The sequence below is a fragment of the Haplochromis burtoni genome, unplaced genomic scaffold (genome assembly GCF_018398535.1).
Source record: "Haplochromis burtoni strain Fernald_Lab_line unplaced genomic scaffold, NCSU_Asbu1 Contig_224, whole genome shotgun sequence".
Classification (NCBI taxonomy): domain Eukaryota; kingdom Metazoa; phylum Chordata; class Actinopteri; order Cichliformes; family Cichlidae; genus Haplochromis; species Haplochromis burtoni.
Window position 1 is genome coordinate 709,982 of NW_024582585.1, and position 20,186 is coordinate 730,167.

Here is a 20,186-nt window from a genome sequence, read left to right on the forward strand (position 1 = left end):
TCACCAAAAATGTGACACACACACACAAAACCACTCCCAACCCAGTGCAACTTCACATAATAATATGGAGCTGAATTAACACAGGCACATTAGTCTACCATGTTACAATTATTATTATTATTATTTCCAGGTGCTGCAGTGGTTAGCACCGTTTCCTCACAGGACAAAGCCTCCAGTTTGGGGCCTCCTGATTGGCCGGTTCTTTCTGTGCCTGCCTGTGTTTCCTTCCTTTGTCCAATGACGTGAGTTTCAGGTCACCTGTGATTCTGACAGTGACGTGAGGGCTGAAAGCCAGTTTAAAGAGTCCAGCTGAGTGATTTAGAACTTTTACATAACCCTGCAGTGCTGAGCACACACAGCATCTCTCACTGTGTTCACATCCTGTTTGCACGTCCACACTAACACAGCGCGTCTACAAACGTCTTTGAGCTTCAGACAGAAGCAGAGACTCAGACAGCAGAGACGGTTTAATCTTTTACTCCCCTCCAAGTTTCAGAGTCTTCAGAGCCATCGTTTAAATGGAGAGTTTCAGATCTACAGTCACAAACTTTCATGCAGTTTCTAATAATAATGTGCTCAGTCTGAGCCAAAACATCAGGATGCAGATGCCGTTTTTTCTACTCTGGGATATCTGTGATGTCACACAGAGGGGGTGTCTTCGTCAGACCCATTAGCTTGTCTCTACTCCGCTCTCGAGGTTCTAACTCCTCATCAGGACTTATTTATTTTAAGATTATTTATTTATTTTACAGTTTGTTTTCTCAACCTTCACAGCTGCGAGAGGAAGCCAGGCAAAGGGCAGCCAATCAGAGGAAAGCTGCTTTCATGCAGTGGTTCTCCTGAAGGTGGTCCTGCAGTGGTCACACCCTACACCTTTTACCCTTCATCACCATAACAGAGTTATTAAAAAAAAAATACTAATTTGTTTATTTCTATTTATTTCACTTAGTTTGACTCCACCCACCACCTGCAGAGGCCACCAGGGGGCTCAAGAACTGCTGGTTTTAAGGCAGGAGGTCCCAAACACACTATTATTATTATTATTATTATTGTTATCATCAAGAGTTGCTGTTGTGTCGTTATGAAGTGAAAGCTCATCTGTGCTGTATCCCGTTTGCTGAATGTGGGTTCAGCGAGGCTGTCAGTCACAGAGCTGCTCTCAGAGGTTCTGGGAAAACTCTGAAACTGGGAATGAGCGGACTGGAAACCTCTTCACTGTAGATGTCAGTGATTCTGGTTTCTGTCTCTGTGGGGATTTTGAACGTTCAGGTGGAGTTTTAGTTTTAACCCTGCAGCTTCCTGGATCTTTGGGAGGTCGGTGCTCAGCTTTCATTTCCCTCCTCTCTCATCTTTGTGGCCTTTAATGTTATCCAGCCTGGATTTGTGTTGCCTAGCAACAGAAGTGAGCGAGTTTGCAGCGTTTCCATTTTCACCGGCAGTCGACTGAGAGCCAACGAGTCTTGCAGAGCGTCTGTGTCACCTTGTGTTAAATCTCTCCTGCAGGTGCGACCCAGAGACTTTCAGCTGAGACTAAAACCGCAGTGAAGCATTACTTTTAATGGGGAATAAGACAATTATTCCCCATTAAAACAATTATTAGACAGTTAATCAATACTGATATCAGTCTTTTTTTTTCTGTATCAAGACTGAAATAAAATCAGTGTTTGTCATTATTGTGTTTGTTTTGCTTCACATGGCCTTGTTAGAGTTGAACACTGTTTCTGTCTGACCACTTGGTGAATCATAACCTGGGCCACAGAAATGTGATCCTTGTTATGTCTGCAGCTGCAGCCACTCACACGTCTTCAGTTTCACTGACTGCAGATCAGAGGCAGGAATGGGTTAATAAATGACGTCATGTAGGCTGATTGTGCATTCACATCATGGCCTCTGTCCGTCTGTAGCATGTAGTGACGTCACTCTGCATCACGCTGAGAGAGCAGCTGAGGAGGAAATATAGGACAACAGGAGGAGGAAGAGGAGGAGGAGGTCTGCAGCAAAGCCTGAAACCACAGAGAGTGGTTCAGAGACGAGCAGATCTGCATCAGGTACGTCTTCATCCTGCATGTGTGTGTTGTGTTTGAGCAGCAGAAAAAGGTCGTGCCACAGCCTGTTAGCTGAATCTAATGGAAGAGTTTAGCATTTTAAAACTGCAATGAGGCAGGGAGAGGATGTTCCAGCAGAAAATCCAAGGAATGACATTTAAACTTTTCCTTTATGAAGGCACAATGACAGGGAAACAGGGAGATTTCAGGCTTTATGGTCACAGTGCAAGCTCAACGAAATGACACAGACCAATGAATGAGGACTTTAATATCAGCAGCAGGACAGCACATACAGAGCACATATAGAGGGTGATGACATGGTGGTATTAATGTGTAATAGTGAGGATAAGATTGTAGTCCAGCTCATGTCAGAGCTGCTCTCAGTGTAAAACCTTCAACATGAGGAGTTTCCGCAGATATATCAGATTAACATTGCTGAAGCTGTTCCTGGTTGTGTCTCAGTGTTCATGTTTGAGTTTCCACGTCAGCTGGGAACTCTGAGGTGTTAAAGCTAATCGATGCTTCTGTATCAGCACCGTGTTCTCATCAGTCTTTTTGTCCTACTTGATCATGCTGTGTCTGTTTTTCTAGTCTTTTGTGTGTTTTGGAGTGTTTTGTAGAAGCCTGGCATCAGACAGAAATGTGTGCTAGTCCCTTTAAACTATCCCTGAACGGCTGCACTTACATGCAGAATGCATGAGTACTTGCAGTGTGACTGAAGGTTTCAAGTTAGCTTTACATCCTTTCAATCGGGAAATGTGATGTGTGTTCTCGTCAGCGCTTCGTCCCTGAAAATATTTACAGTTAGAGTGTTTTAAAATCTCAGCAGAGGAGCAGTTTGACATTCAGGTTTAAGTCATGAAATCAGGTGGATCGTTTCCTCTGAAGGGTTTAAACTTTAAATAAATATAATCTGAATACCAAGCTCCAGGTAAACACAACCGCAGCCTTAAATCTGACAGCCTTTCCCAACCAACCAATCTCTGGAGACCAACAAACCTCTCTAAACGATCATCAAAGGCCACACTGATGAAGAACAAGCACTGCACAGAACCGTAAAACACATTCCAAGATTAATAAATGAAGCTAGCACTGAAGCTCCAAACTAGCAGTTCTTCTAGTTTCCACTAGAGGCTCCAGGAGTGACCCAGGACCAATAGACTTCATTGTTAAAATAAACATGTTTACAGTCTGAGACGGGATAGAAACTGGTTTGTGCGCTGTACATAATTTCCCACTTCCTGAAACTATTTTACTTCTGTTACATCATAAAGATAAGTAAAAGGAAGTAAAAGACAGGAATGGGAAGAATAAGAGTGTTTCTACATGCAGATGACATAGATTTATAAGCTGGAAAAGAAGGAGACTGCAAAAGTTTATCTGGGGTTCATATCAAATATAACGTCTGTATGGGGGGAAAATGTTTTTATAAGTCATATGTTTAATTTTACTAACAGGCCATCCAAGAAGTCTGAGCTCCAGTTTTGGTCACCAGTGAAATTCTAGGATTTTGATTGGATGTTACTGCACAGGTATTTGTGTCTGTGAGGCTCTGCCCTCTGAAAACAAAACATAGCACCTCAGGGGTCAAACTACTAAAACTGATGGCACAAAGCAAACAGCCGATAGCCCTCTTTTATTCACAGTCTGCTAAAGGTTAGCACTATTTGTAGGTAACATACCAGCAAACTGAGAGTTAAGGGATGCAGTGGTCCAGGTGATCTCTGTGGTCAATTCTTATTTCAGTCATTTGTCATGAAGAGCGGTCCCAATTTATAACTGTATAGATGACACCAGCCGCCCATGGTAGCTGTTGATTGGTTCTTGTGGCAGTGGTGTCCGCAGAGAGATGCTGTGTTTGCTCCCCTCTCACTGAGGTTATGCGGGTTGGTGGTTAAAAGGCAGCAGAGCTGCAGAGTGAGACATGTGGAGATAGAGTGCGTGTTTGAGGCCTGCACGCTGCCCGCCTCCTCGTGATGCAGTATCTGTCGCAGCTCTCACCGCCTCTCCCTCCTCCCCCTGTGTTTCCCTCCCAGCTCCAGAAGGATGAAAGGGCTGCAGTGGCTCTCTCTACCCGGAGCGTGAGGACCCTTCCTGGGCTCCATCTGCCTCATTCTCTCCCCTCCTCACCCCTCTGGAGCTCTGACCCCCTCATCTCTATAGCTTCCCGTCAATCAGAGGAAACATGGATGCCTTCCGGCTGCCGCCTGTCATCGAGGAGGTCCTCGACCCATCCGGTCAGTCACTGTGTGTGCGTGTGTCTGTGTGAAGGGATAAGCATCAGAGTCCTCATTTTTAGTCCCATTTATTTTACCTTACATTTATTTTATCTTCACCTTGTTAATTATGTTCAGCACTTCCTGTTTCACATAAAAACCATAGAGGCTAGAACAAGGTGTAGACATTTCAAATGTGTGTCAAAGGTGCAGACTGAGGTGCACGCTGGAATTCAAATTATTACTTTTGATTTAAGAGAAACACGTTCTCCTTTATATGAAATATTATATTAGAATTATCTTATTTTATGGGATTTTAACTCTTTTGTTGTTTTTATGCTGATGGTACACACATTTAAAGGTGTTTTGCTGCCAGGTGAAGTCAGGTATATTCAGTTGTTTACCTTTTTCCTGCCCCTCACTTTAAATGATTTGCTGTTAATGATGCACCAGATTAAATAAAGGTTAAATCCAGCAGATGTCTCTGCAGCACAGCACACAAAAAATTTGGACATTGAGTAAATTTAGAGGATTTTAAAGTATTTAAAACAAGGATATTTGATAAAAACTGTTAACCTGCTTGAAAACCTCAGACAGTTTCGGTATTTATCTCCCACTAAAATAAAGGGTATGACTTTCAGTGACAAACAAGAAGAAACCTGGTTTATTAAGAAGAGCCCTGGTGGTCAAGTAAAGAAGTGCATCATGGTTTTATAATCTTTTAAAATAAATATTGTTTTATTTGGAAACTCCTACAAAATAAGAGAAGTGTATTTTCATCTCTCTTTGTTAAAAATCCTCCTCTGCCTCTTCATTGTCTCCTTCCTCTCTGAGCAGATGAGCTCTGTGAGCTGAAGGAGGAGAAGCCCATCATGCTGGCAGATACCCTCACAGCCAAAGAGAGGGAGTCCCTTGAGGAGAAGGAGGAGACAGGGGGTGAAGGAGAGAAGGGGCAGGAGGAGGATGAGAAAGAGGTGAAGGAAGAGAAGTCTGAGGAGGAGGAGGAGGAAGGCGGCGATAAAGGTAAAGAAGAGGAGCTGGAGGAGCTGAAGGCTCAGGTGTTGCAGCTACTGCTGGAGCTGGAGGAGACACGGGAGGTGTCTCAGAGACATGAGGAGAGCTTCATGGAGCTACAGGGTGAGGAAACGTCACTTTGCTTCATATTCATGGTTGTTACTCCTTCTGCATCTCCTGTTATGCAGGAGCACAATCAAAACTGCTCCCAACAAACATAGAGGTTTACATCAGCTCTGTAACTTTCCTCTTATCTGTATTTCATTTTATTCAATTTAATAACGGTACAGTACTCTGTTTTTGGTAACCTTTGTCCTTGATGTAAATATGTGAAAACTGTGTATGTTTCTGTTCTGTGTCTTGTGTACTGTTTGTTTGTATATGTGTCTTTCTTGCTGCTGTTACACCCAAATTTCCCCATGTGGGACAATTAAAGGATTATTCTATTCTATTCTATTCTATTCTATTCTATTCTATTCTATTCTATATCATTTCTCCTTTCAAAGGTCTGTTAGAGGAGGAGCGGCTGGCCAGCGCCCACCAGGCCGAGAGCTTCACCCGGCAGATCCAAAGGCTGCAAGGTGAGCTCCTTCACCTCCCTGACTCTGACAGTATGACACTCTGATTCTCTGACACTCTGACACTGACTCACAGACTCTGACTCTCCGAGAGTCTGACACTCTGAGACTGTGAGTCTGACTCACTGTCTCTGACTCACTGACTGACTCTCTCTGGCTCTTTGACACTTTGACTCTCTGACACTGACTCTCTGATCTCTAAGACACTGACACTCTGAGACTCTGACTCACTGACTCTCTCTGACTTTCTGACTCGCTGTGACTTTCTGATCTCTCCGACTGTCTCTGACTATGACCCTCCAACTCTTTCTGACTCTGATTTTCTGATGCTCCCTGACTCTCTCTTGCTCTCTGACACTTTGACTCTCTGACTCTCTGACACTCTGACTCAGACTGACTTTCTGAGACACTGACTCTCTGAGACACTGACTCTCTGACTCTGACTCTCTGAGACAGTGACTCACTGACTCTGATTCTCTCGGCCTCTGACTCTTGGACTCACTGACACTGACTCACTGACTCTGACTCTCTAACTCTCTGAGACTCTGAAACTGTGATATTGACTCTCACTCTAATTCTCTCACGCTGTCTGACTCATTCAGCCCAGCTGCGTTCAGTCCAGGAGGAGATGGACAGTCTGGAGGAGGAGAAGGAAAGCGAGCTGGAGGAGGTGCAGCAGGAGCTACGCTCAGCTCAAGAGGAGGTGCTAATGCTGCAGCAGGCAGCCGAGGAGGCAGCAGCAGAGAGAGAGAATGACATTGCCTCCCTTCAGGAAGAGCTATGCCGTCTGAGGGCGGAGCTACAGCGTCTGCACGCCACAACAGCCGAGTACGAACTTGAGGTGACAACACTGAGAGCTGAGCTGAGCATGAAGAGCCACAGCACACTGACACAGGGTAACTGCAACTAAACACAGTAACTATAACTCTAAGTAATATTAACCTACATTATCTAAGGTTTAGTACTAGTAACTGTAACTAAGTAGGAGAACTGTAACTAACAGATGGGACCTTTATCACCTGAGATGAAGGAAACAAAGTGAACAAACATCTGATGCACCAATAATGCAGAGATGTAATAACGTGTTTGTTTCTTCATTAGAATCAATAAGACAATTATTAGTCAGTTAATCAATACTGATATCAGTCTTTGTCTACTGATACAGGTGAGGTCACTCAGCTGCAGGACGAGTTCAACTCTCTGACAGACCAACATCAGAATCTGACTAGTGACAACAAACAGCTGAACAACAAGGTGGAGGAACTGCAACAACAAGACGCGTGAGTGACCTGAGCAGCTTCAGTCAAAACATCCACCTACACCTGACACTCTGACTCTTAAAATGTGCGAAAATTCTTCAAGCTTGGGTTTTCTACCAGAGGCTTTCACAGCTATGCAGATGACACCCAACTTTATCTATCCATGAAGCCAGATAACACACCAATTAGTTAAACTGCAGCAATGTCCTAAAGACATAAAATCCTGGATAACCACTAATTTAACGCTTGTAAATTTAGATAAAACTGAGGTTATTTTACTCTGCCCTGAAAATCTTAGAAATATGGTATATAACCAGATTCTTACTCTGGATGGCATTATCTTGGCCTCCAGTGACACTGTGAATCTTGGAGTCATTTTTGACCAGGATATGTCCTTCAGTGCGCATATTAAATAGATACAGATGTGGACAAAATTGTTGGTACCCTTCAGTCAATAAAAGAAAATCTCACAATGGTCACAGAAATAACCTTAATCTGACAAAAGTAATAATAAATAAAAATTCTATAAATGTCAACCAGTGAAAGTCAGACATTGCTTTTCAACCATGCTTCAATAGAATTATTTAAAAAATAAATGCATGAAACAAACTACCAAAAGGCAACATTGCAGACATAGAGGGCAGCTACAAGTACCTGGGGATCCCACGGGCAAATGGGAACAATGAAGAGGCCGCTAGAAAAGCTGCAACCACCAAGTACCTGCAGAGGGCCAGGCAAGTCCTGAGGAGTCAGCTGAACGGTAAGAACAAGATCCGGGCTATCAGCACCTACACCCTGTCCATTATCAGGTACCCTGCTGGGGTAATAGGCTGGCCAAAGGAGGCGATAGAAGCCACTGACATCAGAACAAGGAAGCTCCTGACCATGGGTTTCACACCAAGTCCAGCACCCTGAGCCTGTACGCTAAGCGGAAGGAAGGAGGCTGGGGACTGGTGAGTGTCAGCACCACAGTCCAGGATGAGACAACAAACATCCTCGAATACATCAGTAAGATGGCCCCAACTGACCGAGTGCTCAGTGAATACCTCAGGCAGCAGAAACCCAAGAATAAGGAGGAAGAGGAGGAACCATCATGGAAGGACAGGCCCCTGCACGGTATGTACCACCGGCAGATAGAGGAGGTGGCTGATATCCAGAAATCCTACCAGTGGCTGGACAAAGCTGGACTGAAAGACAGCACAGAGGCACTAATCATAGCAGCACAGGATCAAGATCTGAGCACAAGATCCATAGAGGCTGGGGGCTATCACACCACGCAAGACCCGAGGTGCAGGCTGTGTAAAGATGCCCCAGAGACAATCCAGCACATAACAGCAAGGTGTAAAATGCTAGCAGGCAAGGCATACATGGAACGCCATAACCAAGTGGCCGGCATAGTGTACAGGAACATCTGTGCCAAATACGGCCTGGAAGTCCCGAGGTCAAAATGGGAGACGCCCCCTAGGGTGGTGGAGAATGACCGAGCTAAGATCCTGAGGAACTTCCAGATACAGACGGACAAAATGGTGGTGGCTAACCAACCGGACATAGTGGTGGTAGACAAACAGAAGGAGACGTAGTGATAGACGTAGCGGTTCCGAATGGCAGCAACATCAGGAAGGAACACGAGGAGCTCGAGAAATACCAAGGGCTCAGAGAAGAGTTTGAGAAAATGTGGAGGGTGAAGGTAACGGTGGTCCCAGTGGTAATCGGAGCACTAGGTGCGGTGACTGCCTAACTAGGTGTGTAGCTCCAGCAGATCCCAGGAACAACATCGGAGATCTCTGTCCAGAAGAGCGCAGTCCTAGGAAGAGCTAAGATACTGCGCAGGACCCTCAAACTCCCAGGCCTCTGGTAGAGGACCTGAGCTTGAAGGATAGACCGCTTGCAGGGGCGAGTGGGTATTATTTTTTTTTTTTTAGGGTGTTATTATATATCTCACTTTGTCTCCTGAAGCTACTGTTCCAACAGATCTTCTGTCTAATGGCAAACAGGTGTGATGACGTGTATCTGGCAGTCAGAGCGGAGGGCAGTACTGAATATGAAAAGGACAACCAGGTGAAGGCGGACTCTTATATCACGGTGTTCCAGTCCAGACCTGAGCAGAAGGACTCATCTGATATACAGGAGGAGATCAGCATCCTGAAGGTCAAACTGAGACAAGCTGAGGAGACAGCGCAGAAGGTCCAGAGAGAGGTGAGAGGTGACTGCTGTTTATGAGCTAAAACATCTGGATGTTTACTACAGACGGACATCATATTTGGTCAGTTTAATCGAAAGACTGTTGATATCTTGAATTGCAAAGCTTTTGATTTTACCTTTAACAGTCATCTGTAGCAGCATGGCAAATTTCAGCATTTCAACATTAAAAAACAGGCAGTTGTAACTCGAATAGAATAGAATAGGAACATGCTTTACTGTCATGGTACATGTTTAATGAAATTGTAGGAAATTGTTCCCAGTATGTCTGTGAAGGTTCTCAGTCATCCAGGTCATCGTAGTCAAAGGAGCTTGCAAAGAAAAGCGTCTGGACTTCTTTAAGTTGCTTGAAGACGTTTCACCTCTCATCCGAGAAGCTTCTTCAGTTCTAAGGTCAAATGGTGGAGAGTCCCAGATATAAACCTAGTGGGAGTTCCCCCCACAGAGGGACAAAAGGACCCCCTGATGATCCTCTAATCGCCTGAGCCAAGGTGTGAAACTGGGTGTGGGTCCCAATCAGCCAGAGTTTCGGGTGTGTTCATTGTGAAACCTGGCCCCACCTTATCATGCGAATTCCTGAGGTCAGATGGCCCAGGATGTGAGTGGGCGTTAAGGCGTCTGGGAAGGGATCTCAAAACTGGATTATAGATGGCAGAGAGTTGGTGTCGTAAACCCCCGCCTCTGTTCAAAGATGGTCGCTCACAGTGGACATAGATGGCTTCTTTCACTCCTCTTTCAAACCATCTGTCCTCTCTGTCCAAAATGTGAACATTGGCATCCTCGAAAGAGTGTCCTTATGCTGTACAGTGCAGCGAGGAATGCTCAGACCTCTACATTGGAGAGACCAAACAGCCACTTCACAAGCGCATGGCACAACACAGAAGAGCCACCTCCACAGGACAAGACTCAGCAGTCCATCTGCATCTTAAGGATAAAGGACACTCTTTCGAGGATGCCAATGAGAGGTGAAACGTCTTCAAGCAACTTAAAGAAGTCCAGACGCTTTTCTTTGCAAGCTCCTTTGACTGTTCCCAGTATGGAATCAGCATCTTCCAATAGTCCAAAGAGGTCCTGACCTGCCCATAGTATCTTTGTCTCTTATATAAATATCTGTTATTGATTTGTTGTTGTGTTTCTTCTGTCCTTCCTTCAGTGTGAAGGTTTGAAAGGTGAGCTGGCCGAGCTTCAGCAGCTGTATGACTGCAGCCAGCGGGAGCGAGCGGCACTTGAACAGGAGCTGCAGCGCTGCAAGGCTGAGCTGCAAAAACTGGTGGGCAGGAAGTCACAGGTGAGAGGTCACAGGTAAAAGCCTCAGGTGCTTAGTGAAGTTGGGTATGTTACACTGTTAAAATATTTCAGTACTGATAGATTATTTGGTCTCAAGTAACCATGCCTGACAGAGATTAGGGTTAAAACTCCCTCCCTCTGGAGAGGAAAGGGTGAGGTTTAGATTAACATAGCAGAACATTTTCAGGTAAGTGTTTAGAGAAAAAAAATCTGGTCCGTGCTCTGTCACATGACGCCTCTCTGTCTGTACTGTGTGCATGTTGGCCGGTAACAGCTAAGCCCAAACGCTCTCTGGATCATTTTGCTTTCAGCTCTGCTCGTGGCCGGTTTCTGACAGTTTTTCTGTGAGCTTCTAAATGTCTGTCGCTTCAGGGCACGTTGTCTTTTGTCTGGTCTTTCGCCTATATCGCACAGCCCTTGAAAATGAATTTCATACAAAAACAAAGAACACGGACATTTACAGCTCATCTGATATGGAACATCTCCTGCAAGACAGACCAGTCCAAACAGTTTGGGACTCTTTACTTTAACATCAGTAAATCAATTCTTCCCGGAGACTCCAAAACTTGAACAAATAAATTCACACCTTATGACTCAAATTGACTTGAGGGTTCACTAGGTAGGATGTGAAATTCAACTGATTTTAATTTTTCATAATGTCAAATGGATTAAAGAGATTGGAAACTTTAACAATCAGATGACACCCCCCCCCCCCCCAAGGAGCAGCATTTGGTGACAGTGAGGAGCAAAACTCCCGTCTAACAGGAAAAATCCTCCAGCCTAACCAGGATCAGGGAGGGGCAAGCCATCTAGTCTGATATAGTTCCACATAAGAGGGGCCTTAAAGATGAAGGCTCTGCCTCCCATTCTACTTTTAAATACTCTAGGAACCACAAGTAAGCCTGCAGTGTGAGAACAAAGTGCTCTAATGTGGTGATATGGTACTATGAGGTTATTAAAATGACATGGGGCCTGATTATTTAAGAGCTTAAATGTGAAGAGCAGGATTTTAAATTCTGGATTCTTAACAGGGAGCAAATGAAGAGAGGCCACCTGTCAGTACTGTTGCTGCAGCATTTGGGTTCAACTGAAAGATTTTCAGGAAGTTCTTAGGGCATACAAATAACAAATTGCAGCAGTTCAACCTAGAAGTAATAAATACAATAACTAGCTTTTAGCGTCACTCTGAGACAGGATATTTCTAATTTTAGAGATATTGCAGACAGCAGTCCCACATATCTATTTAATATGCGCATCGAAGGACATATCCTGGTCAAAAATGACTCCAAGATTTCTCACAGTGTTACTGGAGGTCAAGTTTATGCCAACCAGAGTAAGAATCTGGTTATATGCCATATTTCTAAGGTTTTCAGGGCAGAGTACACTAACCTCTGTTTTATCTAAATCTACAACCATTAAATTAGTGGTTATCCAGGCTTTTATATTTTTAAGACATTAATGTAGTTTTACTAATTGTTCTTTCTTATCTAGTTTCATGGGCAGTTAAACTGGTATGGATTTTTGCATAGCTGTGAAAATCATAATCCTTTGTCAGCACTCAAGACCTGCTGTTTGACTTCACCCTTATCTGGATCTCCAGCCATGCTTTCAACACTCCTACTTGTAATTTGAAATGTAAACTGTAAAATTAAAAACTAAAACTACACAGAGTTTGGTTTTCTAAGACTTGCTGAGGAACTTTCCTGACTCGAGCATTTGCATTCACTAGTGCTGACATGAGGTTTGACTCAGAACTTGTTGTGGCACTTGCCTTTCTTTTCTTTGGACTTTGTAAACAGTGACCTGGTCCCCAATCCACTCCTCTTCATCAGATAATTCATTCAATTTCTTATCCACCATGCAGCACTGCAGGGGTGTCATTATTTTGATAGTAGCAGCCTTTAACATTGACATTAGTTCCTCCTTCCCTTGGCAAAAATTAAATGGGATTTTTTCACAGGCCTCCAGAAAATATCACTTTGTGAAATATAAACATTTTAGGATGAATTTAGGATATTTCCACCGAGTGAGATATAAACTCACTTGTGAGAATACTAACACTAGGCTAACAAACTTGTTAGGAAACACATCAACTTTTAAGATGGCTCTCTACAGCCAAAGCTGACCTGGTAGTTCTTACCCAAAAGCTCCTGCAGGGCTGCTGATGCTTCAGATTTGATCTCCAAAAGTCTTGAAATGACAAGATGCTGATGTTTTAATGTTAAAGACTTCAAACAAAACAAAACAAAAAAAAAACCTCACCATCTTGTCTTTAAGTTTTCAGTTTCCTCACTTCATTTCCATTTTTTTGTCTGATTGCCGTCTCTTCTGTTTCACATGAAATTTACACGAGAAACTGAAAAATTCTCTGAAAATTTGATGAGTTTTCATGATCGACCTGCCTGCCTATCAGTCATTTCACATCAGATCACTCGTTTTCGTTTGCTCCCTGCTTGCCGTTCGCCCTCACGCCCTCTGACTTTATTATTCTGATTATTTCATTTTCTCCTCTCTCCATACTCCCCACACTCCTACCTTCTGTCTTCTTCCCAGAACTGCACTCGCCAGTCTGAGCCCCCTGTTCTCTCCATCCCCTTCATAGGAATGATTGTAATAGTGGCCTTGATTTGGTGCTGGTGGGAGGAGCTGGCGTCTTAGATGGGACCAGGTATGGCCATGACCTTCTTTCTCTACCAGGCACTTTCAAGGAAAACTGCCTCTGCATTTGTTTCCACAAATGAAGAAACAATTGCTTCAGATGAACCCCTCTGTCATTTAAAGAGTTTAAAAGTGGAAACCTCTGCCACCATGACTTCCCAATCTCTGTTCAAATCCAGGTTTTACTTGTTTGTTTGAACTGTAGTGGTACATCAGTCGTGCCGGGTGTTCCATCCTCCATCAGCCATGATTTTACATGCTCATGTCCCGACTGATTTAATGCTGGGCTCAGTTTGTTTTGTCAGGTTGCTTGAGTTTCTGTGAAGCAAATCAAATATGAAGGAAGGTTGGTGGTTCAATCCGCGTCTGCTTTCTGTATGCCAAATATCTTTGGGCAACATACTAACCCCAAGTTGCTCTCAGATGCCTCCATCATCTGTGTTAATGTTAGATAGAAAACACTTGCATAGAAAGAAGCGCTTGTGCGAATGGGTGTGAATGTGTGAATGAGCCAAGTTGTGCAAAGTTAGCTCATAGTAGAAAAGCACTATATAAGAACTGGTCCATTTACCATCTGTCCATCAAAGAGCCCATAATAATGTAATCTTTACACTTTAATTCTTAGATTAATGTCAGAATTCCGAGAAAAAAGTCAGAATTCATACTTTTTTCTCGGAATTCTGGAAAACAAGAAAGAAAAAGACGTTCCCACTCTTTTTTTCCCCCAGTGGCCCTAATCCTCTTCCGTACTTTTATCTTTTATATCTTTTTAAAGAAAATCTATTTCTTTATTTATCTTATTTGTATTTTCTTTATCACCGAGGGCACCACTGTAATTTTTTGTTATGTTCTAGCAACATAATGCCAGTAAAGAAAATCTTGAATCAGAAGAGTCTTTGCTTGTGACACAGCACGGACTTTTTCTGTAAGATTAAATATTTTCAGTTTATGTATGATTGCATCTTAGCATTGACTCTGTTTGTAATTGTGAGGCACAAAAAACGTCCTTCACCTTTCGCCTAAACACAGCCATACAGAGGTAGTTAGAAAAATACTGAATAACCTGCCACTCACTCTTCATTTGTGACCAGTACGAATGGATTCGCAGAACATCTAAAAGTTCCCAAACATCTTAAAGGCTCCACACTAAAACTTTGCTTATGGTCATATTCAGTATTTTTTGCTGTCAATTTGTGTGGGTTCTTTGCATATGTGTTTAGAATATGCAGAGGTTGAAGAGGCTCTGCTTCAGGGGCCACCTGATTTCTTCACCCCTCTGGACCAGATCCTACAAGCACATTCAAAATGTGGTGGGAGGTCAGAATGTAGTGCTCTTTTATAAAAAGCATTGTCCCCTTTTTTATAGACATTTCCATTATTTGGTTCATCCAAATGGAAAAGAACTGCAAAGTCAAAATAAAGTTTCAAACTCCATTTAAAGTTTCCAAAATATCCAGCATGTGGCTAAAACCTAATGTGCTTATAAATTAATTTTATTCTAACCTGTCTTGTCGTCTCCCGGCAGCGCGACTGTGAAGGCTGGAACCTGGCAGTGGTGGCAGTCGCCGTGGCAGCCATTGTTGTTCTGGTTGTCCCTAGTTTCACCAGGGCTTGAGGAGTACACAGGAAGCGACCTCACGGTGAACTGTAGGATTGTGGGATTGCCGTCATCCATCCAGTGCTGCCCTCATACATGTGACCATCCTGATGTCTGCTTGTTGCATCTCCACGACTCTTTGACCAAATGCCACAGACGTCAGTGAGTGCTGGAGGGGAAAGCAATAGGAATTCCCGACATCGTCTACTATGATTCTTTACTCTTCCTGCAGGTCAGCTCTGCGCAGATGGTCAAGCGGTTGATTTATTGATTACTCACCATCACAGTTCAAGAGTTGAACAGAATATCTCATTTTGTTGTATCTTCCAGAAGTACCAGAAGTAGCTTGTCATGAGGTTCGTGAAGACAATGGACTAAGTTTCACTTTCGTGTTAGTGGATGCTACATATAAAAAAAAAATGTCTCTACATTCAGTGTTAAAATGGAAAATATAAACTCATGGGGTGAAATGATCTAATTAACTTACTGATAAAACATGCTTACTCACTTGAATAGTTTTGGTGATTATTCATTAAAATGAGATTTGATCAAACAGCAGTCCAAAACAAAAGGGTCATTAATTTAAAGGCAACACTCTGAAAAAGTAGCACATTTTTACTTTAAAAATGACTTGAGTTATTATATTTTCCTTCAGCTTTAAAATTATTTGCCTTATTTCTGTCCTGGTGAGTTTAAGGAGTACTTTGCACTTACTGATAAAGGAGAAAACAGTAGCAGATAAAACTTGATTGTTTAGCGCTTCAAATACTGCCTTCCTTCCTTCTTAATGTTATACATCATCTGATCATGTATTTGTCAGAAACTTAACGCTGATTAACTTTAATCAGTGTTAAGTTTCAGCAGGTCTGGTTTGTAGCATGAAACACTAGGATTAGCTTTATTTTACCTTCCTCACTTCTTATAAATCCGTTTACATGTCTGGATTTCTGTTTTTCAAATGTGTAGTATGACTATCTATAAAAGTAAAATAGCACTTTAAAAAAATATATTTCCTAAAGCTCATTTCTAAAGAGAGATAATTTCTGTGGACTGATTACACTGTGTTTAAATTCAGATTGTGCCAGAGTTGTTTTTATTTTGCACAGTTAGGTGTAGCAGATGGTTTTCATTGATTTATTTATTGATTTATTTTTGAACAGACACTTTCCTCCTTCTCTGAAATAAAGCTAAGGGGATTTTTTTGTTGTTCATTTTTAGCATGTTGTAGAAAATGTGATTAAAATCAAAACACAGCAAATGCTGGTGTTACTTAACATGCAAATTTTAGATTGTGTATGCAGATGACACTTTTCTTTATTTTTACGAAGAGCAGAGTTTGATCAAAACGTAATGAACTGAAAACTATAATGATTAAACAGCAAATTACTTTTTTACTAAAAAAGTCCAAATTTTATGTATGCAGATGATACATTATTTTACATCTAACAGTTGAGCACAATGCAGCAAAATGAATTTCATGAAAATTTGATTAATTGAAAAATGATAGAAGTTAAGCTCATATACAGTCCTAATCAAATAAGGGCACTGGGCAATATCTATTTACAAATAATAATGGAGGAGGACCAGAAATGATGTCATGTAGTGGAACACCTTTCACTGAATTCAAAATGACAGTGATAAGGACACAAAGTTTTATTTAGATTCCAACAGTGAATATTGTTTTGTTTATTTTTTTTCTTCTGTAGAAAATAAAAACTGGGATGGATCTTGTCTGAAAGGGGCGGCAAAAATTCAGCACTTAATGTAAAACCCCAAAGAGAAGTCTGCATCTGCATTTTGGTTGATCAAACTTCTCAGATGCCTCAGATCATCCTTCTGAATAAACACGTTTTTTTCTGTAAGCTTTAAAAAAAAATTTACTGTGGGAGATACCCAAATACATCTCTTTTTTGCTTTTGCACACATTTCAAACTTTATGGTTCCTAAGTTATGTTTACATTTAAATAGAGACCAAATAATCCTAGAAAATAAGAATAAGCTGTTCAGATGACTGTGATCCCTTTCAGGGTGGAACAAGGTATTTCTGTCAAACTTGTTTCAGTAAGATAACAACTAGCTCAGACATTCCAGTTTCTTTACAACATATGGCACTGCAAATGAAGATTGAACTGTGACACGTGTACTTGACTGAAGATATTAAAAGCATTAATTTGATAAAGCAGGGCTTTAACAAACTATGGGAATTTAAAATTAATAAAGGCTTATTAATTAATTTAAGATTATTTAAATTAATTAATAATTAAATCCGAAGTTTGATCAGGCTATTATACTGTATTGTTTAAAACAACTAGTAGCATGTGCTGTTAGGAGCTCCTATAAACATTTTGCATGACAAACACGTGTAGCCTACTTTAAAGACACTTGCTGAAGGAAAAACATATTTTACACATTTAACTGATGTTGTGAAGTTTTCTTAGTAATATGTGTAGGTCAGCTCCCAGCAGAAAAAAAAAACAATAATATATATGAAAGGTTAGTCAAGATAAAGACTTTATTGCCACACAACTTTCACGGGGTAACTTTTTTTAATGTACTTATTTACTCAAATTAAAGGTATGAAAGCCCATTACTGCCAGAAAAGGGAAACCAGTTAGGAACAAAAAATTATTATCTCATTAATGTCACTAGCTAAGTCAAATTTAATGAGATAATTAGACAGATGTTGAGTTGCACATTATTTAATCATTTTGATCAGTGAGTTTCAACTAATTTTATCTGATATTTTAGAACATAAAATACTAATAGTTATAACCTATATTTGACCTGCTAGTGTTTTTGGTATTTCCTGGGCTTGAATCTGGTTTTGTGTTGTATCAGGGCTCTCACTGTCTTTAGTGTTGTCTTTGCAGGTCTTGTGTTAAAAATGTGTCTGAAAATATGTAATTTAATCGAGACTTCCACGACCTTAACTGGCACTGAATCAATTCCTCCAGAATGTTTTTAAATCTGTGTTTTACTGTGAATACAAACTCGATACTATTTTTTTATTATTATGTCAGTAAAATTACAAAAATCTTCCTAAAAGCTGCATGCCGGTGTTCCTCTGTACCGTCTTGGTATCTTTGCTTTGATCAGGTGCTTTGTTCTGATTTTTCTTCCGCTTGGTTTCTTCTTTGTTCTGTTTTAAAGTGCATAATTTTCCTACAGCTTCTGTGACAATAAGTATGTGATAGTTTGTCAGATGTTTGCAAATCTAGCATTAAGAAGAGTCTGGGGGTGGACTGATTATTGGTTTCCTGATACATTAATATACAGCAGCACAACTCAGACTGTTTGTCCATTATGCAGAAATCACATCTGAATTTATAGAACAATTTTAAAAACTTTCTTTCATCTATTGTGTGAATATGGATTTACTTTGAAAACTTCTCAAACATCTGAGCTTCCTGTTAGGCCACCAAATCTCCTCTGATGGTTCTCGTATGTCTGTGTTGGAGTTATCTTGACAAAAGTCACAATAATATAATCAAAATACAAAATATGTCAGTTTATCTGCTGTTGTTTCTGCCACAGTAACTTGCACTTGATATCAATTTCTGGAGGTCTGTGATAGTTTTTATGTACTTCTGAAAACAGAACTAGTACTTATCTGATCCTTTTGTTGTTCTCTTTTCACAAAATTTAAATGTAAAAGTGAAAAGGCATATTTTGTTTTATCAGTGATATCCTGAATCCGTCCATCCTTAGCACAAACGTTAGCTCCCAGTAAGTATCTCCATCCTGCATGTTAGGTTTAGAGGAATAGTGACTTTGCATGAAATTAGAAGAGTAGATGTAGCCGCTGTAGCAGCTTCAGCCAAGCTGTAGCATGAGCGCTAAAATCCAATTCTTCCATTAGCTGATGCAGACTGTGTTATTAGCCAATTGTTTTTATGGTGGATTTTAGTTTCGTCTGGGTTTAACCAAGCTGAGCATGAACACTGGAACCATGGGAGCACCTTAACATCTACATGATGGTTTACATTAAGTTTATGTGGCACACAGCTAAAGACATTGTCACTGAACTAGTTTAACTTATAGAACTACAAACAGTTTAACGCAACATGTTTTCCTGCTGGTTTCTAACTGGTGTTGTGCCGCGCAGCTGTGTCTAATGGAAATAGCAGTTTATTATTATAGTTATCTATCAGTAGCAGCTAGTTCAGCCTAATTTAGCACAAGTCCGTGTAGCTGCTGAAATACTGGCATGTTTTATTAGCTAAGTGATATTTTTGTTGTTATTAGCCACTGCAGGCATTACGCTAGTTTCATCTAGTACTGACAGGTATTGTTGTAGTTTTTTGTAACTGGTGTTTATAAAATTAGCTTAGCCTAGCTTAATATGTTAGCCAGCATAACTAAAGATAGTATGCTAAATGTTTTTTCCATATTTTGGGATTTATTTGGTAGTTAGCAATAGATTTATTCAACATCATGCTAGTTGGTATAAAAATGAATGTTATGGTTTGTTGTTTTGTTTAGTTTTATTTTGTTTTGGGGGTGGGACAAGTGTTCATATGTTTAAACGTGATTAGCCAAGCTCAGAGTTGATTAGGATGTTAAACACATAGGGGGAAACTGCCAATGAGATTTAAAAAAGAAAATACAGAAGACACTGATAGCTGTCAGTTTGTCCCTGAGTTCCAGCCTTTTTGCAAAGCTAGGTTCATCCTGGATGCGTACTTAGACCACGGTGAAACTGAACCATCAGAAAAGATTTTAAAATGTCTGACTGTTTAAACTCCTCAGATTTCACTGCTGATTGTGCGTCAGGTGTTACTGTCAAGTATCAGGTGTGCTGTATGAACTCTGCTTCTACTTTGGCGTCCTGAATCTGAGCCGCAAAAAAGCGGAACATCACTGTCATCTGGCTGCTGTTTCTCTTCTTTGTTTTTGATCTCTGTTCTTGATGTTTTTGCACCATGATAACATCTGTCTGGGACTGTATTTTATGTTTGTTAAATGATCTAATACAAATAAACATAGTTTTCCTTGTCTTTCATGTGTTCAGCATTATGGTATATTTTCAGAATTACTGGTAAAAACAACCTTGAGACATTACATGCACCTGTTTCAACCATGCAATTATCTATTCAACCAATCACATGGCAGCAACTTATTGCTTTTAGGTATGTAGACATCGTGACAATGACCTGCTGAAGTGCTTGGTTGTTGGTGCTAGAGAGGCTGGTCTAAACTTGAAGCAACTGGGCTCCAGCAGCAGAAGACCTCACATGTACCACTTTTGTTCACTAATAACAGGAAGCTACAGAGAGGCTACAGTTTACACAGACTCACAAAAACTGGACAACAGAAGACAAAAAAACGTTTCC

At 41.2% G+C, this 20,186-nt stretch overlaps 1 protein-coding gene across 2 annotated transcripts; it reads left to right on the forward strand.

Moving 5' to 3' along the window:
- The first annotated feature begins 1,920 nt into the window (after positions 1–1,920).
- LOC102291160 (coiled-coil domain-containing protein 136) lies at positions 1,921–19,850 on the forward strand. 2 transcript variants are annotated; one of them, XM_005937091.3, is made up of 10 exons: positions 1,921–2,048; positions 4,082–4,282; positions 5,099–5,398; positions 5,782–5,856; positions 6,456–6,749; positions 7,019–7,133; positions 9,107–9,308; positions 10,465–10,599; positions 13,152–13,266; positions 14,782–14,890. In XM_005937091.3, exons 2-9 carry the CDS (start codon positions 4,231–4,233, stop codon positions 13,254–13,256), a joined length of 1,278 nt encoding a protein of 425 aa, XP_005937153.1. In that variant the 5' UTR covers positions 1,921–2,048; positions 4,082–4,230; the 3' UTR covers positions 13,257–13,266; positions 14,782–14,890. The 2 variants fall into 2 exon arrangements, with proteins under 2 accessions (XP_005937153.1, XP_005937154.1); XM_005937092.3 differs by lacking the exon at positions 13,152–13,266 and having other exon boundaries at positions 14,782–19,850.
- Positions 19,851–20,186: the final 336 nt, after the last annotated feature.

Excerpts from the sequence above, each read along its gene's own strand:
- LOC102291160 (XM_005937091.3), top strand. The coding sequence starts at position 4,231 with ATGGATGCCTTCCGGCTGCCGCCTGTCATCGAGGAGGTCCTCGACCCA. Across the intron at positions 4,283-5,098 it reads GGAGGTCCTCGACCCATCCG|ATGAGCTCTGTGAGCTGAAG; the intron begins GTCAGTCACTGT and ends CTCTCTGAGCAG. Across the intron at positions 5,857-6,455 it reads GCAGATCCAAAGGCTGCAAG|CCCAGCTGCGTTCAGTCCAG; the intron begins GTGAGCTCCTTC and ends TGACTCATTCAG.